The following is a 17,372-nucleotide window of genomic DNA, read 5'->3' on the forward strand; positions in this document are numbered from 1 at the left end:
TGTGAGCTGAGGATAGCATACTCAACAAATCAAAGTATAAGGAAAATGCAAGAAATATCATATTTCATTAAGTATCCTCACCTGGGGGTTCCCAGATTTCAATTTCAGCCAAACTTTCAAGATTTCTTTGCCTGTAAATGAAGAATTACAGACTGAATTAAAACATGACTCCAGCTTGACCAAATACGGATTTTGTTTCTTGTCGTTGTAGCATTACTGCTATGACCTGTGCGTAATATTTCGGGGGGGGGGGTCGTTTGCTTGTTTGGGTTTTTTGTTTCGTTTTGTTTTGGCTAACGCGAGGAAGGGGTTCATTTCAATAATTAACAACATTGTCAGACCAAGTTGTCATAATATTTCCAAACATAGCCTAAGTTGTTCACGATACCAAATAATATCAAGTCGTATTCACCCGGCGCCGTAAAATCAAGTTTAATGCAGGATGACGGCTCCAAACTGACCGATTGGAAGGGGACTGAGACACTTTCTGGCCGCAAGGTCGCCCTTCACAGTGTAAGATGTTGTTGGTTAAGGGGAGAACCATTTGATTTCTGGGGGAGGGGGCTGGAGGAAATCGATATGGCAGCAATTTTTCCCCCACCACTGTCGCAGCAATGTTTTCTATTGTCCTGTGTTATTTTTTCCAAATGTAGAAGGAATGCATTTTTTTCGTGATTACCAGTTTTATTAATATGTCACGGAAAAACTTGTTTATTTATTTATTTCTTTACTGAATGTAAATTTATCCTGTTAAAAAAGTATATATATCCTGAAAGTATGGCATTTGTTTTGTTTTTTGTTTGTTTATTTTCATCCTCAATAGAGACTTGTTTATCTATTTCTTCAAATATTTACTAAATAATACATATCCTGTTTAAAAGTAGTGTAATGAATCCTGTCATGTAGTTTGACTTTTCACTATACTGAGCAAGTGCATTGAAAGCACATGTCCATTTACGTTTTGATCATGGCAATTTATTACAACACAAACCATGATGAAATGTGTTTGCCAGGACGTAATATACGACAAAAGCCTTTTGAGAAGCGAGTTTTGACCTAACTTTCGTTGTGTATTTATATCATGAATACTTGCAAAAACGATATTTGATTCCTCATGTATTGTGGAAATGTTAGCTCCGCCAATAGTATAAAGGTGGCGCACCTCCAGAGAATGACAGAGTCAGATTTCCCAAATTTTGTTTTTCCTTTGGTCTGCTATGATCATTTTTCGAAGACATTATTGGATCATTTGTTCCCCTTCTTCTTCACCTGCCGACAATTTTTTTTCCAAAAATCCTCAATCCCCCAGGAATCAAATGCAATGGGTCTCCCCTAATTACTAACACTATTAACACAATGAACGGAACACCCTTTTCCATACATCTCCTTAGATCAAGGGCAATGGCATACACTTCCAACCACAAGGCGTAGCCGTTATCAACACACAACACACAGTGTGCAGCAGTGAAGCCCAGCACCCAAAGCCAGATCCACACCACAGGCACCGCCGTAGTTGAGAGCGCTTTATAATAGAGTCCGGTAGTACTTGCCACAGTACCTCCACCACGTAAGTACTAACCTTACTAATACACTATAAAAGCGCTGTCAACTACGACGGTGCCTGTATGGATCACACCATGATGCACCGTTCAATATGACAAATAATGTGAAATTCATTCATATTGAATATGAAGAAAATATTAAGAATAGCATCACATTTAAGGTTTATCATCCTAAATCAAAGGATGTGGAGTATTTATACTATACGGTATATCTAAAAAAGTAAGACGGGAGCATTTCTCAATTTCCTCATCATATTGATTGACATCCTTTGATTTAGGATGATAAACCTTAAATGTGATGTTGATGACACAATGAAAGCACACAACGACCTTTTATTTTTGTGAAGTTCACTCTTTTGTATACCAAATTCTTGCCGTCAATTTAGGAAACTGATCAAGAAATACCGGAAGTATAATTACTCTTTCCTTTAGAGTACATAGAGTTTGAAAACATTACTTTACGAATGATTTTTACACTGTATGCAAAGAAATGTTTTGCTGACCATAAAATTAAACTTATCAAAATCCCGGAAAGGAAAAGCTGCTTTGCATTTCCGGGTGTTCTTGTGCGCAGAATGGAACAATCTTACCATTTTATCTTGAAATCTGGCTCAGTGGTTTGAATGTATATTTTTCAGGTCGACTTCTCACCCTAAGTCTTTTGTTAAATTACAAAAAATGATGATATTACAAAGACGTTCTCTACACGCTATATTATCGAATCGATGAATTATGCCCTGTACCTTAAAGCCCTATTATATCTTTTTGCATTTTCGATAAGTCGCTTTAAAAAACTCTTTGTTTGCCGTCCGCGTGCTGGTAAGTTTTTAAAGAAAATTAAGAAAACAAACACAATGTTAACACCATAAAAATATAATTTTTCCATAAGAAACCAAATTAAAATTGAGCTTATGTTAATACACTTGTGTTTTTTGTCTGTGTTTGTTTTTCCCTTGCTTTCGTTCTGGCTGACAGGTTTTTCAAAGTCCAAGGACGGCAAACAAAGAATTTTCCTTAAATAGCCTAAGGTGTTTTGAAATCAAATGCAAATCAAATCAAATGCAAACTTTTTCAAAATAAATAACGAAGTGTGACCCAAGAACGTTTATGAAAACACTGGCGATGAATGCACAACTTAGATTTTAACAACTGAAATCCATCACAAAGGATTGAAATAGTTACATTTCAAAGACGATAATCAATCCAAAACATCCCAGTGTCCGAAGATTGATTGTTATTTTGGGAATAAGTAAAACGATTTTGACACCATTCAACTTACAAGGTAAAGGTCAACATGTAATCAGTATTTCAGCTGAAGAAAAGTTTTTTGTGATGATTTTGTGTAAAATTGACTTTATCAGTTGGGCGCACCTGTAGAGACGATTCAACGAAACACAATGAAAACGGGAAACGAAAGGGAAAGAGCTCAGTCAATCTGAGGTGGATGGAACAAACGAGTCGGTTAGTACAGCTAGCACTTCCGCGAATCCACCTTTATCACTACAGTTGTAGTAATAAAGGTGGGTTCGCAAGGACGACCATAATGTCTTCGCCGTGGTTGTACCTTGCATTGTTATGCAAATCTCAACTGTCGATATTATTAGGTGTTGTTCCGTGTGCGGTCACTCAGTGTAGTCGGGTAAACACACTGTAATCGTATGGGTTGTCCGCAGTGAACCAGAAGACACAGACTGGAGACTCGGGTTTTGAGGTTGACCAGGACTCACAAGCAAGGACAAACGTCAAAAATAGGTAACTAGAACCACTGTCGACCGTTTCATGTGTACTTCATGATCACAAGTCATGTTTACCTCTCTGTTTAACCTTATCGAGAAGCGTCTATTTTGTCGTCAGCCGATACCGGCCTCCACGTACTCTGGCCTTGTCTGCTTGTTCGATCATATCACAAACATCACGTTTTTACGTTGGGCGACCAACCGCCATTGGAATTTACAATAAACCACCCGCTCGACCAATCCTACCAATTCGATAAATATTTACGGCGCCCCGGTAGACGCTTACAGTGTACCGCTGACTTAGGAAGCCGGTACGTCGAGTAACAATGCGTGTCTGTAGGGCTATATCAACACATGACTACTTTACCCTGTAAAACGGCACTCAGCCTCTTAAAATCTAGCGTGTAGGCCTATTTATCTTATCAGGCTCGACACCAAGTACATATGCCTTTGATGTTCAGCTAAGGTGGAAACGGCTTTGACAATCACTTCGTCTGCCTATTAGCTGATTAGGAGAACTTCACATAAAGGTGTTCCCTATTGCTATCAATATGGCGCCGTGCATAATGACTTACCGTTTGTATACAATACCTTACATTAAGAAATCACTATGGCAACAGTTATCATTATGAGATATTCGACATCGCTCAACTGTAGCTCTGTTACTACGAGGATCTATCCGTTAAAATAACATAAATGGAACAGAAAGATAGCAGGTAGGCCTATATCAACTTACCGTGATCTGCGGTAGAACTTGAGCCATTTAGGCCTACCACGTGGAATGCAGTAGGCCTACGTGTTACCAAGGAGTGATTTTCTGAGGTTGCGGAGTTACCACACATCGGCTGTGGCGTACCTCTCTCGTTGATTTCCCGGGAAACTACGAAGAAATAATTAATTTTATTGCTCTAGAATGTGTATGTATGGGCGTCAACGAACAATGAATGTTATAGAAAGGTGAAGTTCGTACTTGATGAGCACCAGGAGCACGCACATGGAGGTCCTCCGTGATACGCATAAGTTGTAAAAGAAAAAGTAGATTGTCTTCTGTCCCTTGGGGAAAGGTCACTGTCACAGGAAGGATATACACACATGCTCTCGCTGTCGCTCGTAACTTTCGTAAATTACGAACAAAAATGAAAATTTACGAAAAAAAATGAATGCCCGACGGCCATTTACGAACGATTTGTTATTTTTGAAGCCTGATTTTCGGTCAAGATTGTGAATTCCGGGGAAATACTGTCATATCTCGTCTTTCAAAACCTACGCTGCCCCTATCATCGGCGCATCGACACATGGTGATAGCTGGCTTTGGACTTTGACCTGTGATAACATGAGCATGCGCGAAAAGGTTTCAAGATCCCCGGGTCTTGTAATCTCATAGTGGTGTGTCATGCACCCCATTACGGTAGTTTCGAGACACCCAAACACTCACATGCTGTCAACTTTCCGAATGGACTGTTGACGCGGATCGAGGGAAGCGGGCAGTTACAAATACTTTGGATTGATAGTATCCAGTTGGGAAAGATAGTTGGGCATAAAAACGGCAACTGATATGAAAAAAATACGAAACAATGAAACCGCCGAGCTAGAAGAGATCAAGATTAAGAACAGTCAGCCTGAAAGACAGTCGAACTACAGCAGAACTGCAGTCCGGACCGCGCATGGTTGAACATGTACTGCAAAGTGTTTTTTGTGCATGGAGGTGGAAGCGAGCCGGAAATCTTAGATGTCATAGATTTGTCATTTGACGATCTGCAAATTGAATTTTTCAGTCAGCTTGCCAATTTTAATAGGTTTCCTTCAAAATATTTTACAAGAAACTGTCTCAGCAAATGTTATGAATACTGATAGTTTTCTATGATCCAGAGAAAATGCTGTGCACAGTCTAGTCCCATGACCAAAAAGTTTATCCAGACAAAAAAATAAATGACGATCATCTGCAGCGTTTTAAAAGTGTAACTGTCTCTAAGAAAACATTAGCAGGATCACCAGTCTCATTTTGCGTACATAAATTTGATTGAGATGAGACAAAATTTGTGCGAAACTACAGACTGCCAAATGTTCTGATCAGTGGTTGTTTAAAAGAATTTTAGAGATGAACATGGCATAATGACTGCAGCTATAGAGGCACCACCTAGTACCTATGGATGACATGCATACTTTCAAAGTAACAGAGCTTTCCAAATATGAAAAACAGGGGACAGATTTTCTAGCATCTAAAACTTCTGCAAACACTGATAATATTTGATAATATTAATGACCGCTTCATAAATTATATATATAATCATCAACCACTGACTACACACACAAAGGGAGTTATGATTTGTGTCACAATATACTTGAATATGTTATGTTGTGTAATAAAGATAGAGTAATTGAATAACATTCATTGGCCGTTGACCAAAATTACACACTTTATTGAACCAAGGAAGAAATTTCAATGTTACAAGCATTCATGACCCATGATGTACTGTGTTATTCAATAAATCTTTTGAAAATGCGAATCAAAATATGAGTGTTCATTGTCAAAAAAACTAAAAAGGGATTTTCATTTTCTTTTGTCTATAATGAAATCATTCATCATTTCTATCCCCTTTAAATATTTATTGAGTACCAGAAGTGCTTGTTGAAAGTTGGTGGGTTCAGAATAACATAATTTGTGCTTACTAATATTTTTGAACCCAATTCGTAAATTTACTAACGATTTCGAAAGGCCAGGGAGAGCACAGTACACACATGCACAACCGTTTTACCCTCTCATCTAGACTTTTGTAGAAGATTTTTTTGAGAAATATTAATTTTTGACTCCATACGTCAACTTTTGAGCCAAATTTATCACTTGGCATTGCGTTATAAACGCAGTTTCGACCTGAGTATTTAGCCAAATGTAGACTTAATGAAAAATATCGAGTTTTTTGTAGTATGAACTGTCCAGAGTACACCTTTGAGTGCCACTCTTCCTCCTCCGGTTCTGTTGTCGGCTCTGGCAGATTTATGAATTTTCTGTACGTGCATAAGCGAGAAAACGCAATATTCTTCTGGATTTCTCGTGACGTATACAACCTCGATTTACAGCTACAGGCCAGTTCATAAAGGCGAACAACACATAATAGATATCGAGCTCACACCGTCCGCATTTCATTGACGAAAAAACAGAACAAGTCTATTGAACAAAGACAACCGTCTCACAATAGTCCAACAATGTGCCGAGAAATTGACTTTCCTATTATTGGTAGTGAGGTGAAATGGAAGACTGAACACGTGTGGCATTGACCATGCCTGATGTAGTGTAACCACTTTTTATGAGTACAATACGCGTAACCTCCAGCAAGGCCTTCGAAATTAAATGCACAGTCGACCTTTTGACTGAATCACATTCTTCATTTTATTGTCATAACTGTTTCAGTCAATGACATTCATATTGTACGATGCGTTCTGTTTGACGTGCCAGGGATGTAAAGTATACGCGAGTCAGTGCATTTTGTTTGCAACACAGAGGCTTTTATCACCGATGCACATAAATTTAACAAGGATGTCAATAAGGCTAACCCCACCACGCTATCACATAAAGTGTAATGTCAGTTCTGAACTATAGGCAGTGGTAAAGCATGTAGCTCAAAGCACAGAAAAAGTGTCTACTTCTATTATCTATACGACTCAATATCTTCGTCCAGTTGTTTTCGGCCTAGCTGTTTGGTTGGAAGAAGTCCACAGGTCGACCGTGGAAAGAAAAATGCCAGATTCTAATATTACTCAGTTGTAGTTCTTAACTCATAGGCCTTTTATACAAAGGTATATGTGCAAAAACTCATGTATGTCTACATATGTCAGAGAGAGAGAGAGAGAGAGAGAGAGAGAGAGAGAGAGAGAGAGAGAGTAGATGAATTGTCTCATGAAAGGGAAACCCGATTTTAATACTTTGTGATCTCCTGTGAATAAAACACGATTTCCGTGTCCGCAAAAGTATGTATTTTCCTAACTAGTTTTAGACCCCTTAGTTTACCCCGATGTGATATGTGGAAAAGTCATACTGATACTTAGTACTGTGTGTTTGTTAACCAATAGATACACCGGTTGAAGTACATCTAGCAACGCAAAATGGCGATGCAAAGTACGGCATCTCGAAGGTCATACTCTGCGTTCGGTTATGGAGCACCTTTGAGATCGAGCGAACTTCAAAAGGTATTGGTATTTTGTGAAATTTGTGCTTCAGAGCTGATACAAAAAAGGTTCTCCAAAGGTCAACAAAAAACTAGTGAAGGAGTGTGACCGAAGTATGCAATTAACGCCGTCCTTCAATACAATGAATGCATTGTGACCTTAGATTTCTCACTAAACCCTCGACATTAGTGGAACCAAAACTCTTGATATAGGCCTATATTATTCCGTGTTGTCATGAATATTTGTTTGCTGAACCACAATAACCGTTTTTATCAACGACTTCAGTTCCAAAAATGGAAATTGACATAAACGTTTCACTGATATTGCTTTTGCCCATAACGTTACAGACGGTGGTCTATCACAGTTCCAGTATCGGACTTTATGGTGTTGAACACCCTGTTGGAATTACTGTAAGTAAGCTTACTATAGTACATTTCAGTGTAAATCAATCAAGGCACGCACGCACGTCATCTAGGCAATTCACTTATTTTGCGTATCAAATAGTTAAAATTCTCTACCCGTTTGACCTTTAATACAGTTGACTAGTCGTCTCTCACACGCACAGGAAAGTTTTCCAGTCTCAAAAACAATGTAGAGTGAAAACAACCGTTCATCAAGGTTGCTTCAAATCCCATTTCCCTTCAAATGTGACCTTTGATTTAATTATGGTAATTTTATTTTAAGGATCATAACCGGTGGTACTGGAAAGCAATATCGTATTTGCCTGACAAGGACTTCTAGCCATGCCTTGTACCTAAGTACTCATGACACATATTAAACGTGTTTTCGAATGCAGGAAAGTTCACTTTACAAAATCAAATTCAAGGCAGTGTCAAGCGAAAACCTTTCAGGGTACAGGAACACAATTGTTTGTAATTTTACCTAAACAATGGTTGTCAGAAGACTTGCTTGATATAACTAAAACACAGTTTCATGCATGCACAAGCGATCTTTTGACGTTTCTCAATCAGATAAAGATACAACCACGTAAAATAGGTTGAAAACAGGTTTTATGAAATACAAGATTAAATGGACATTACTTTAACTGTTCTCTGCTTTCTTCGACAGGTTCGTGACTTATCGACGGGAAACATCATACAGTTGGTGTCTCGGACAAGTGGCAAATGTATTCGTGTACACGCCAGAACGGGACAGATAGATGGAGGAGGCGCCAGTGGAGTACAATGTACGTAAGCCACTTTGGTTCGTCATCGTTTCAGTCGACCACTAGCTTATAGGCTATTCCCAAACCGTAGGCCATATTAGACGAAACCTAATCCAAATGATCGCATTTCTTGTGAAATTTTCCACTTTTCATTTTCACTCCTACTATCGTATGTAGAGATTTCACTTCATTTGGATTCTGTCAATTCATCGTTTGTATATTACTTTACTAAAATGATAAGTTTTTATGAATTTTAAAATAAGCAGTACTGTATACAATTTTCTACGATTATTTCTAAAATAGTAACACTTTGTATGGTTACCACTTGTCATCTGTTTACTCTATCTTATATTTTACTCACGGTTACCTTGTATTTGATGTATGGCGTCATGCATTGTATGCATGATATTATATTGGGAATATTGTATAGCTATACAGAGTTTCACATTAATTTGTATACTAGTTAGTGTTAAGTCGGGTTGATCTTGAAGAAGACGTCATAATATAGTTGTAGAAAATCTACCAAAGGATACCGGGAATCATAATATAGCTTATCAACTTGTAACACTATCCATACACTTTCTTGGCAGCGATGTTCATTGTTACCAATATCAACGGTGACGACATAGTGACGCTGAGATGTCTGGCGAATCCTGTCAATTTTCTTGTTCTTCGACAGGGGGACCTCCTTGCTGACGTAAGTACATGCACTCTTCTCAGTATGTTGGTCAGTGTTAACAAGTGACTTACCGGGCAAGATTTGGCGGACAGTGAGACATGAACACTTTGCTGGAAGGCCGTAGATATCCCGAGTTCAAAAGTCTTTTAACAATATGCCCTTTATAGGAAACTTGATCTTGACAGCCAGGGCGCCGACTCCTTTCCTTGATGTTCATTCATTTCACGCGTTGGTTCTCAATGTTCGATCGTAATTGATAAATTTTACGGGTATGAAGATGTGAAGGAAACTGTATCAGGAGACGATGGGATTAGTATTGCCTGCTATTCAGCGTGTCACAGCTCAGACAGAGAAACAATTTGAAAGCGAATATGGCACGTCGAATAAACAAGGTATCAAATGCCCATGCGTTGATACACCCTTTAATGGCTAGGGACGATGAATGGTCGGTTTACTGATATTTAAGTGCAAAAATGTTACGCCACAGTCCACATCATCTCAACAGTGGATAGATTGTAGTGCCGTGGGTGTACTTTCGATTGAAAATGGACGACACCTTCAAAATTTTGATGCGAATACCAAGTTGTGCAGATACGGTATGAATAAATTTGAGACTGAACATTTTAGGGAAATGTCTTGGCGCCAACCGTTGCCAATCATTTCTCTTGCTTTGGAGTGTAAACGAATAGAATGATTATAATCTTAACCAGCTTACACGAGTTTCAAAATTTGTTGGAAAAGTTGTATTTTACAGAGTCTCGCCTTTAATAGTCGTGCGCATTTTCACAGAAACTTACGAATCATTTCAGTCCAATGTTTTTCGAATCCACATATCACTTTACGTTAAATTATCTCTATACACAATGAATGTGGTCCAATGGTTTATGAATACAGTGGTCAAACGAGGATACACATTGATTGTCGTCCAATGATATATGAATAGAGGGGTCAGATGAGGATACACAACAATTGTCGTCCAATGGTATATGAATACAGGGGTAACATGAGGATACACAATGAATGTGGTCCAATGGTATATGAATACAGGGGTAACATGAGGATACACAATGAATGTGGTCCAGTGGTATATGAACACAGGGGTCACAGGAGGTCAAATTAACCATAGTAGTTTGTTCGCCTTTCTTTTGTCTCCAGGGAAAAGGCGGACCAGAATGCCGTTTTAGATACAAACTGGTTGATGGACATTATATGCAGTTCGAATCAGTTCATAATCCAAACCGCTTCATAAGTGTTTTTGAAAAAGGAGACGTTAAGACGCCACCACCCGGCAGGAGAAGGCGAAAAGGAATGAACTCTAACTTCAGAGTCCGACTTATGGTAAGTTAAGTGTTCTGTTGCCCCGGTAAACAGGCTAAGTCTTGATGCTATGTGAGTAAACAGGGTTTTAGTATTTGACATACTGTGTTAGGTGGTTTCCATAGAATTTTTACTACTAATTTCTATAATATCTATAATATCATGTGTGTTGGATTCCGCTATATACTACTTTGTAAAAGTTTCATGTTTTTAGCTGAAAGAGAACACACGAAAGTCTGCCTTGCTTTGCTTGGTTTGCATAGTAGACCTCAACTTAGCTAGCCAAGGGTGTTTCGTCGGATAGAGATTACCCCTCATAGGGAGACTGTGCTACGCTAACCTAATCAAGCAGACACTGAGAAAGATCTGCATTTTAATATCAAGATCACGGACTCAGTTTATTTCTTAATTACTGCTTTTTCATTAGCTTCGTTAAAAGATATGCATGATTTTTACACCTATTGTTGGCATTTGTTGAACACTAAAACGCCTTTCTTTGATTTATGTTTCCAGGGACAATCCTATCAATCGTACGCGTCATGATCTGATTCATACAATCACAGTGGTAGATCGCTTTGGAGTCACGTGACATATTTCATGTTCGTGACGGATTTCAACCGACACAGGAAAGAAAACAACAAACTCGCCCGCTATACCTTTTCGCTTTACAAGTGACAATTACAATAGCTATTCAGATCTGTAACTGTAGCCCGGCAAACAAAAATGTTCATTTCAGTGCTATGGCCTCGTTATGGAAATCTATTTGATATTCCGTTCCCAGTTCTCGTCATTGTTTTTACGATTACGATATCATAATGTTGACATCACTATGTTTTATACCCATGTTTTACAAAGTATTGACAAGTTACCCTTCAAACTATCACGATTTTTACGATTCAATGACGTCATTTTCACGGGATCCGATGTAGAAAACATGAAATAAGACAGTGCTGTCCATCATGTGATCATTGGCTGACTGATTATGGAAGTGAAATGTATTCAGTACTAAAGAGTTGCCATGACGATCAGCTACATCACTTCTCTTTGAAATGACTGTTCATTAGTGAGACTATCATACATGCATTCCTTATGTCCATCCATGTGAATATTTTAAGCGTATTCGTTGTCACAAACTGTCGTCTTTTAATATAATGTGAGTACTCAGCTGTCCTATTCCGTCCATGACTTAACTGTGAACTTTAATTATATTGGAAGCCGAAGTTATCTCGCTTTATTTACAACTTAGATCGAAACTTTAAATGTCGATGACTTCTGAGTTCAGTTTTTTGTACAAAGTGTAATTTTTAAAGTTTCAACCAAAGCTCTTTTAAAATCCAGTGTAAAACATTTCTGACATAAGCTTTACATACAACGGAACGCCAAAGAAAATTAAATAAAGCTTGTGCCCGCCTTTCATTGAGAAGCTTATTTTGTGTGACCATTTAGGAGGCACGTAATGCCTTCAACGCTTGCTACAAGCTCATTGTTTAATAAACAGAACATTTTGCTCTAACAAAGTGTGTGTATGCTGTTTTCTTGGTTTTATTGGAGAGAGAGAGAGAGAGAGAGAGAGAGAGAGAGAGAGAGAGAGATTTGAACACAAATCTGTAAATGAAAGCCAATGTCTGAGGAGAGCGTGACTGTAGAGGCATGACCACAGGGTATTGCAAGCAATATTCGAATATGATCAATAAATGCCATGTATTAAACTTTTTTTATTATTCAAGCCGTACCTGTGTCTATTGCGTGCATATTACTTTACCCTAGCTATCTCTGTATAGTATTTCAAACAAAACAGTCCATGGGCATGTCTGTCAACTGCCCTCCCTAATACCTTAATGAATTTGTTCTGCCGATCACCGACGTGGGTGCTTATCGCCCTGACAAATAACTCGTTACACTAGTACAGAAATTTGCGAGAAATGGACACTTTCTCGCTTTATTGCGAGAAGTAAGCGAAGGTACATACTTTCTCGCAATCGAGCTGCGAGAACTATGTTTTCTCGCTCTGCATCTACAAGAAATTGTGAAATTTTTTTGAAATGCTTACACAGAAGAATACAATTTCTCGTAGATACAGAGCGAGAAAACTAATTTCACGCAGATTGATTGCAAGAATTCAGTTTCTCGCAGATGCTGAGCGAGAAAACACAGTTCTCGCTAGCTGATTGCAAGAAAATTAAATTCTCGCCAATTGATTGCGAGAAAGTATGTATTCTCACTTGCCTCTCGCAAAAAAGCGAGAAAGTGTCAATTTCTCTCAAATTTCTCGCAAATTTCTGTACTAGTGTTAGCAGCTCATAAGTTAGTAGACGGAACCAGTTGTATCACCCCAATATGTAATAATTAACCCAATATGTAATACTAACCCAATATGTAATAGCACTTAACCCAATATGTAATACTAACCCAATATGTAATAACACTTAACCCAGTATGTAATACTAACCCAATATGTAATAACACTTAACCCAATATGTAATACTAACCCAATATGTAATAGCACTTAACTCAATATGTAATACTAACCCAATATGTAATAACACTTAACCCAATATGTAATACTAACCCAATATGTAATAACACTTAACCCAATATGTAATACTAACCCAATATGTAATAACACTTAACCCTATATGTAATAAAAATGAATTTGGGATATAATACTGACCAAAATAAGACTAAAATATGCATAGCAACCATGATCACGCCCCTTCACAACCTGCAGCATTTCTAAAATTTGATAATTTTTCAAGTTTTTTTTGAGTTTTTCTTTACCCAATATGTAATACTAACCCAATATGTAAGAACATTTCACCCAATAAGTAATAATATTCGATCCAATTTGTACTACTAAACGAATAGGTAATAAAATTCTAACCAATATATAATCCGATCCTAGCCCAATACGTAATAGCATTTAGCCAAATACGTACATTCGCATACAAAATCACTTCAACGTCCAATCCTCGGGACATTTCTTCATTATCTTCAAATTAAATTCTCAACCTTCAAGTGCTTGTGACATAGCAATGGACTATGTTTTCAAAGTACATAACATTAATTAATGAGGTACTATGGAATCGATAGAGACCGTGAATTTGATATACTGAAGATACACTGTGTTAAGCTTAAGTCAGGCTGTTTCGCGCCTGAGACGACTACAATAATTTTGGCATGCGAAAGCCAATAAATGTGTCTGCAAACAATGAGTACAATACGACAAAATGAAACGTTCTGCAGAACATAAAATAACCAATGAACATAGAGTACTAGTGGCAATAATATGCCAGCTTTTATATTTCCATTTTATTTGTTGAGTTCAATTTTTATATAACATTTGAAGAGCTGTAACATTTTCAACAGTTAGTTCAACTTCAAAACTTTATTGTGAACCAAGTAAACTCGGTTTCATTCCATCGATAAAAAATCCAGTGGCCAGTCATCCGCCAGAGTCTGTGGTGTTTTACGTAAACACTTTGTCATCTGTATCATGCATGGTGATCACTTCAAGTCAAATGCAATGTAGTTTTCTTCATGAAATGTAATTAGGAAATCATAATGTAATAAACCTTCCATGCATTCTCTATGGGGACTTTATTACATATTGGGTTAACCCAATATGTAATAAAACTTCCATGCATTCTCTATGGGGACTTTATTACATATTGGGTTAACCCAATATGTAATAAAACTTCCATGCATTCTCTATGGGAACTTTATTACATATTGGGTTAACCCAATATGTAATAAAACTTCCATGCATTCTCTATGGGGACTTTATTACATATTGGGTTAACCCAATATGTAATAAAACTTCCATGCATTCTCTATGGGAACTTTATTACATATTGGGTTAACCCAATATGTAATAAAACTTCCATGCATTCTCTATGGGGACTTTATTACATATTGGGTTAACCCAATATGTAATAAAATTTCAATGCATTCTCCTCAGTGGACATTATTACATATTGGGTTAACCCAATATGTAATAAAACTTCCATGCATTCTCCTTAGGGGACTTTATTACATGGAAGGTTTATTACATATTGAGTGAATCCAAAATCGATCGTTAATTACATATTGAGTTAACCCAAAAAATATTGTGTGGGAGCACATATTTTGAGAGAATACCAAAAACAGATAAACGAATGTTTTTTTCTTTCCCATAAAGTAAGCCTTATAAACGAAAGGCCAGTATTATCATTCAATCGAAGTTGGTCATTTCAGTCTTTCAGAGCTATCATGTATAGTTTCTTCTCTTTATTAATCTGTTGAAACATTTATGTCTGGATAATATTCCCGTTTATTTGCCCATAATGTTGTGATATTACACATCATGGGTATACATTATGGGGTATACATTTCCCAGCTTATTCGATATGCTAGAGCATGCAGTTCATATGGTGATTTTGTAGAGAGACATGGCCATCTCTCTTACAAACTATTAAATCAAGGTTACACCAGAGCAAGACTTGTCTCTACATTCAAACGCTTTTTTGGCAGGTATCGTAAGCTGGTAGATAAATACAATATCTCTCTTCGACAAATGATCACTGATGGCATCGGTGACATTGGGCCTTAGTTAGTGACCACTACCTATCTGACTTATAGATTGATATATGGCGGGTGCCACATGTGGGGCAGGATGCGCTTACTATTTTCGAAACACCTGACATCACTTCTGGTTTTCTGGCCAGAGGTCCATATATCTTTCTTTCATGAATGTGACTTGTTTGTGTGCCGTCTATTTGCTGTCTGTTTGTGCTGTTTTGTGTCTATGTTTACAACTATTGTCTTCCGAATTCCGACCTACTGTCATTGGATTATGGATAGGTATGATTGCGATTATCATATTAATATATCGGTAGTCGCTTTCATATTTACCATAAATTATGTTTGGTTTTATGAAATGTGTACAGCCATAAGTGTTCTGCATGTAAATAAACAAGTAAAAAATTTGAACCATTGCTGTCATTTTATGACTGTTGTAAGGTCAGGAACTAGCAATATTGGTGAAACTTTTCTTTCCGTATTGCTAAATGATTATAAGAAATGTGGGTGTTTTCAGGTATTTTCCGTTGTATGAAAATTAAGGAACAATTAACATAAAAATTTAAATGCTCGACGTTGGCTTGATTAGGGTACCTGGGCGTTATTAGCTTTTTTGAAGTTTACTGATCTCAATAATTGTCTCCACTTTTATCTAAAGTTTTGAAGTGTTTTGGCTACACAGGGACGTATTGATGGTTGTTAGGCGTTTTTTGTATTATTTTGCTTAGTAATATATCCCAACTTTAGTTTTATTACATATTGGGTTAAGTGTTATTACATATTGGGTTAGTATTACATATTGGGTTAATTATTACATATTGGGGTGATACACCAGTCCTCTTATGAGCTGCTAACGAGCTACTCGTTAGCAGCTCAGGTAGTAGACATAGGTAAGGCTTGTATCATGAAAAAAGTTTACTTGAATACATGACATTTATTGATCATATTCATAACTTCTAGACGAATATTGCCCGTGGCATGACGATCAATAATTATATCGACCAAACTCTGGGGCTTTAGAACACCATGTGCACAAAATAAGATTGCTAGAAAGACAAGCACGTGATACGAGTAGGCAACTTCGCCTGCGAAGAGTATTTATCGGACACCGGCCTGACCAAGCCATGAGGAATGGGCAATGACGATCGGATAGTTTTCTCACAAACTCTATGGCGTACGAAGGATTGGGGACAATGAGAACGTCAAAAGATGAAGTCTCGCCTTTGTTGAAGAATACCAAGATATCAAGCTAGATCTTGATCATAAAACCCTATAAAATTCCTGGAATCCAATCAATAATATGAAAAATTGCATTCTTGTGAGTAAAAGCTCTTCCAGTGTATTTCTTACACTGGTCCCAGCCGCCTGGCTTTTCCGGGCTGCAGTTACTGGCTGTGGGCCAAGGCGTTCACCCCCACGATCTACACAACAGCCTATCTACCGACTGTCTGACGATGCTTATTTAGTCCTTCAATTTATTATTTGTTTTGATACTTATATGCCCACAGACTTGGAGCAAGTCTATGTATTTTTGTGTACAATTACTAAGCAGTTGGATTCTGTCCATAATTTTCCCTCTCATCGTCAAGTATGTACTATCTCCCCTCATTCAATTCATAGGGTTACAAACACAGGCGCCCGTGTGATGGATAGAAGGAGTACGCGATAGATCGAGCAGAGAATCGATCGATCTAGCAGACTACCGAACACACGGGCGCCTGTGGTTACAAAGACCTTGTTTATACATCGTGTAAACGCTTATTATACTCGTATCACAGCTTAGCTGGTGCGTTTTTTGCATAACGTAGCATAGTGATGATATAACTAGATTCATCCTAGAACTTTTTTGATGATCTTTCTCACATCGTGAAGACCATACTTAAAAAAAGTAGTTGTACAATAGAAAGGACTCTGGACAGACTGATTACGAATCAGGCTGTAAAATATCTTTCTGTAAGCACTGTTTCAGGACACAGATGACAAGGGTTTCAATTAAATATAACTAGAAAATCCTTTCTTGTTCGGGCTTCACAGTTCATCGCTATCTATTTGCCGTTCAACACACACAGAGGGAGTGTGGCATTGGTTCAACAGAGACTAACAAAATACAAAATGAATCATATTTAAAAGTAAACATATAGGTGGAATGACTATTCTATCCAGGATTGGTCTGAAAAAGTAGCCACAAAGTG

General features: G+C 37.7%; 1 protein-coding gene across 1 annotated transcript; it reads left to right on the forward strand.

Annotated features, from left to right (window-relative positions):
- Positions 1-3,158: 3,158 nt before the first annotated feature.
- Positions 3,159-12,140, forward strand: LOC139148453 (uncharacterized). Its single transcript, XM_070719913.1, has 7 exons — positions 3,159-3,314; positions 7,367-7,483; positions 7,810-7,872; positions 8,531-8,648; positions 9,218-9,324; positions 10,462-10,644; positions 11,137-12,140. The coding sequence occupies exons 2-7, from the start codon at positions 7,400-7,402 to the stop codon at positions 11,164-11,166; spliced, it is 585 nt and encodes a 194-aa protein (XP_070576014.1). The 5' UTR covers positions 3,159-3,314; positions 7,367-7,399; the 3' UTR covers positions 11,167-12,140.
- The last annotated feature ends 5,232 nt before the right edge of the window (positions 12,141-17,372 follow it).

Source organism: Ptychodera flava, chromosome 13, assembly GCF_041260155.1.
Source record: "Ptychodera flava strain L36383 chromosome 13, AS_Pfla_20210202, whole genome shotgun sequence".
NCBI classification, from domain to species: domain Eukaryota; kingdom Metazoa; phylum Hemichordata; class Enteropneusta; family Ptychoderidae; genus Ptychodera; species Ptychodera flava.

What these genes read in the sequence shown, in the direction of transcription:
- LOC139148453 (XM_070719913.1), top strand. Translation starts at nt 7,400, where the DNA reads ATGGCGATGCAAAGTACGGCATCTCGAAGGTCATACTCTGCGTTCGGT. An exon ending in GATCGAGCGAACTTCAAAAG is followed by an intron (nt 7,484 to 7,809) that starts GTATTGGTATTT and finishes ATAACGTTACAG; the next exon opens with ACGGTGGTCTATCACAGTTC. An exon ending in AGGGGGACCTCCTTGCTGAC is followed by an intron (nt 9,325 to 10,461) that starts GTAAGTACATGC and finishes TTTTGTCTCCAG; the next exon opens with GGAAAAGGCGGACCAGAATG.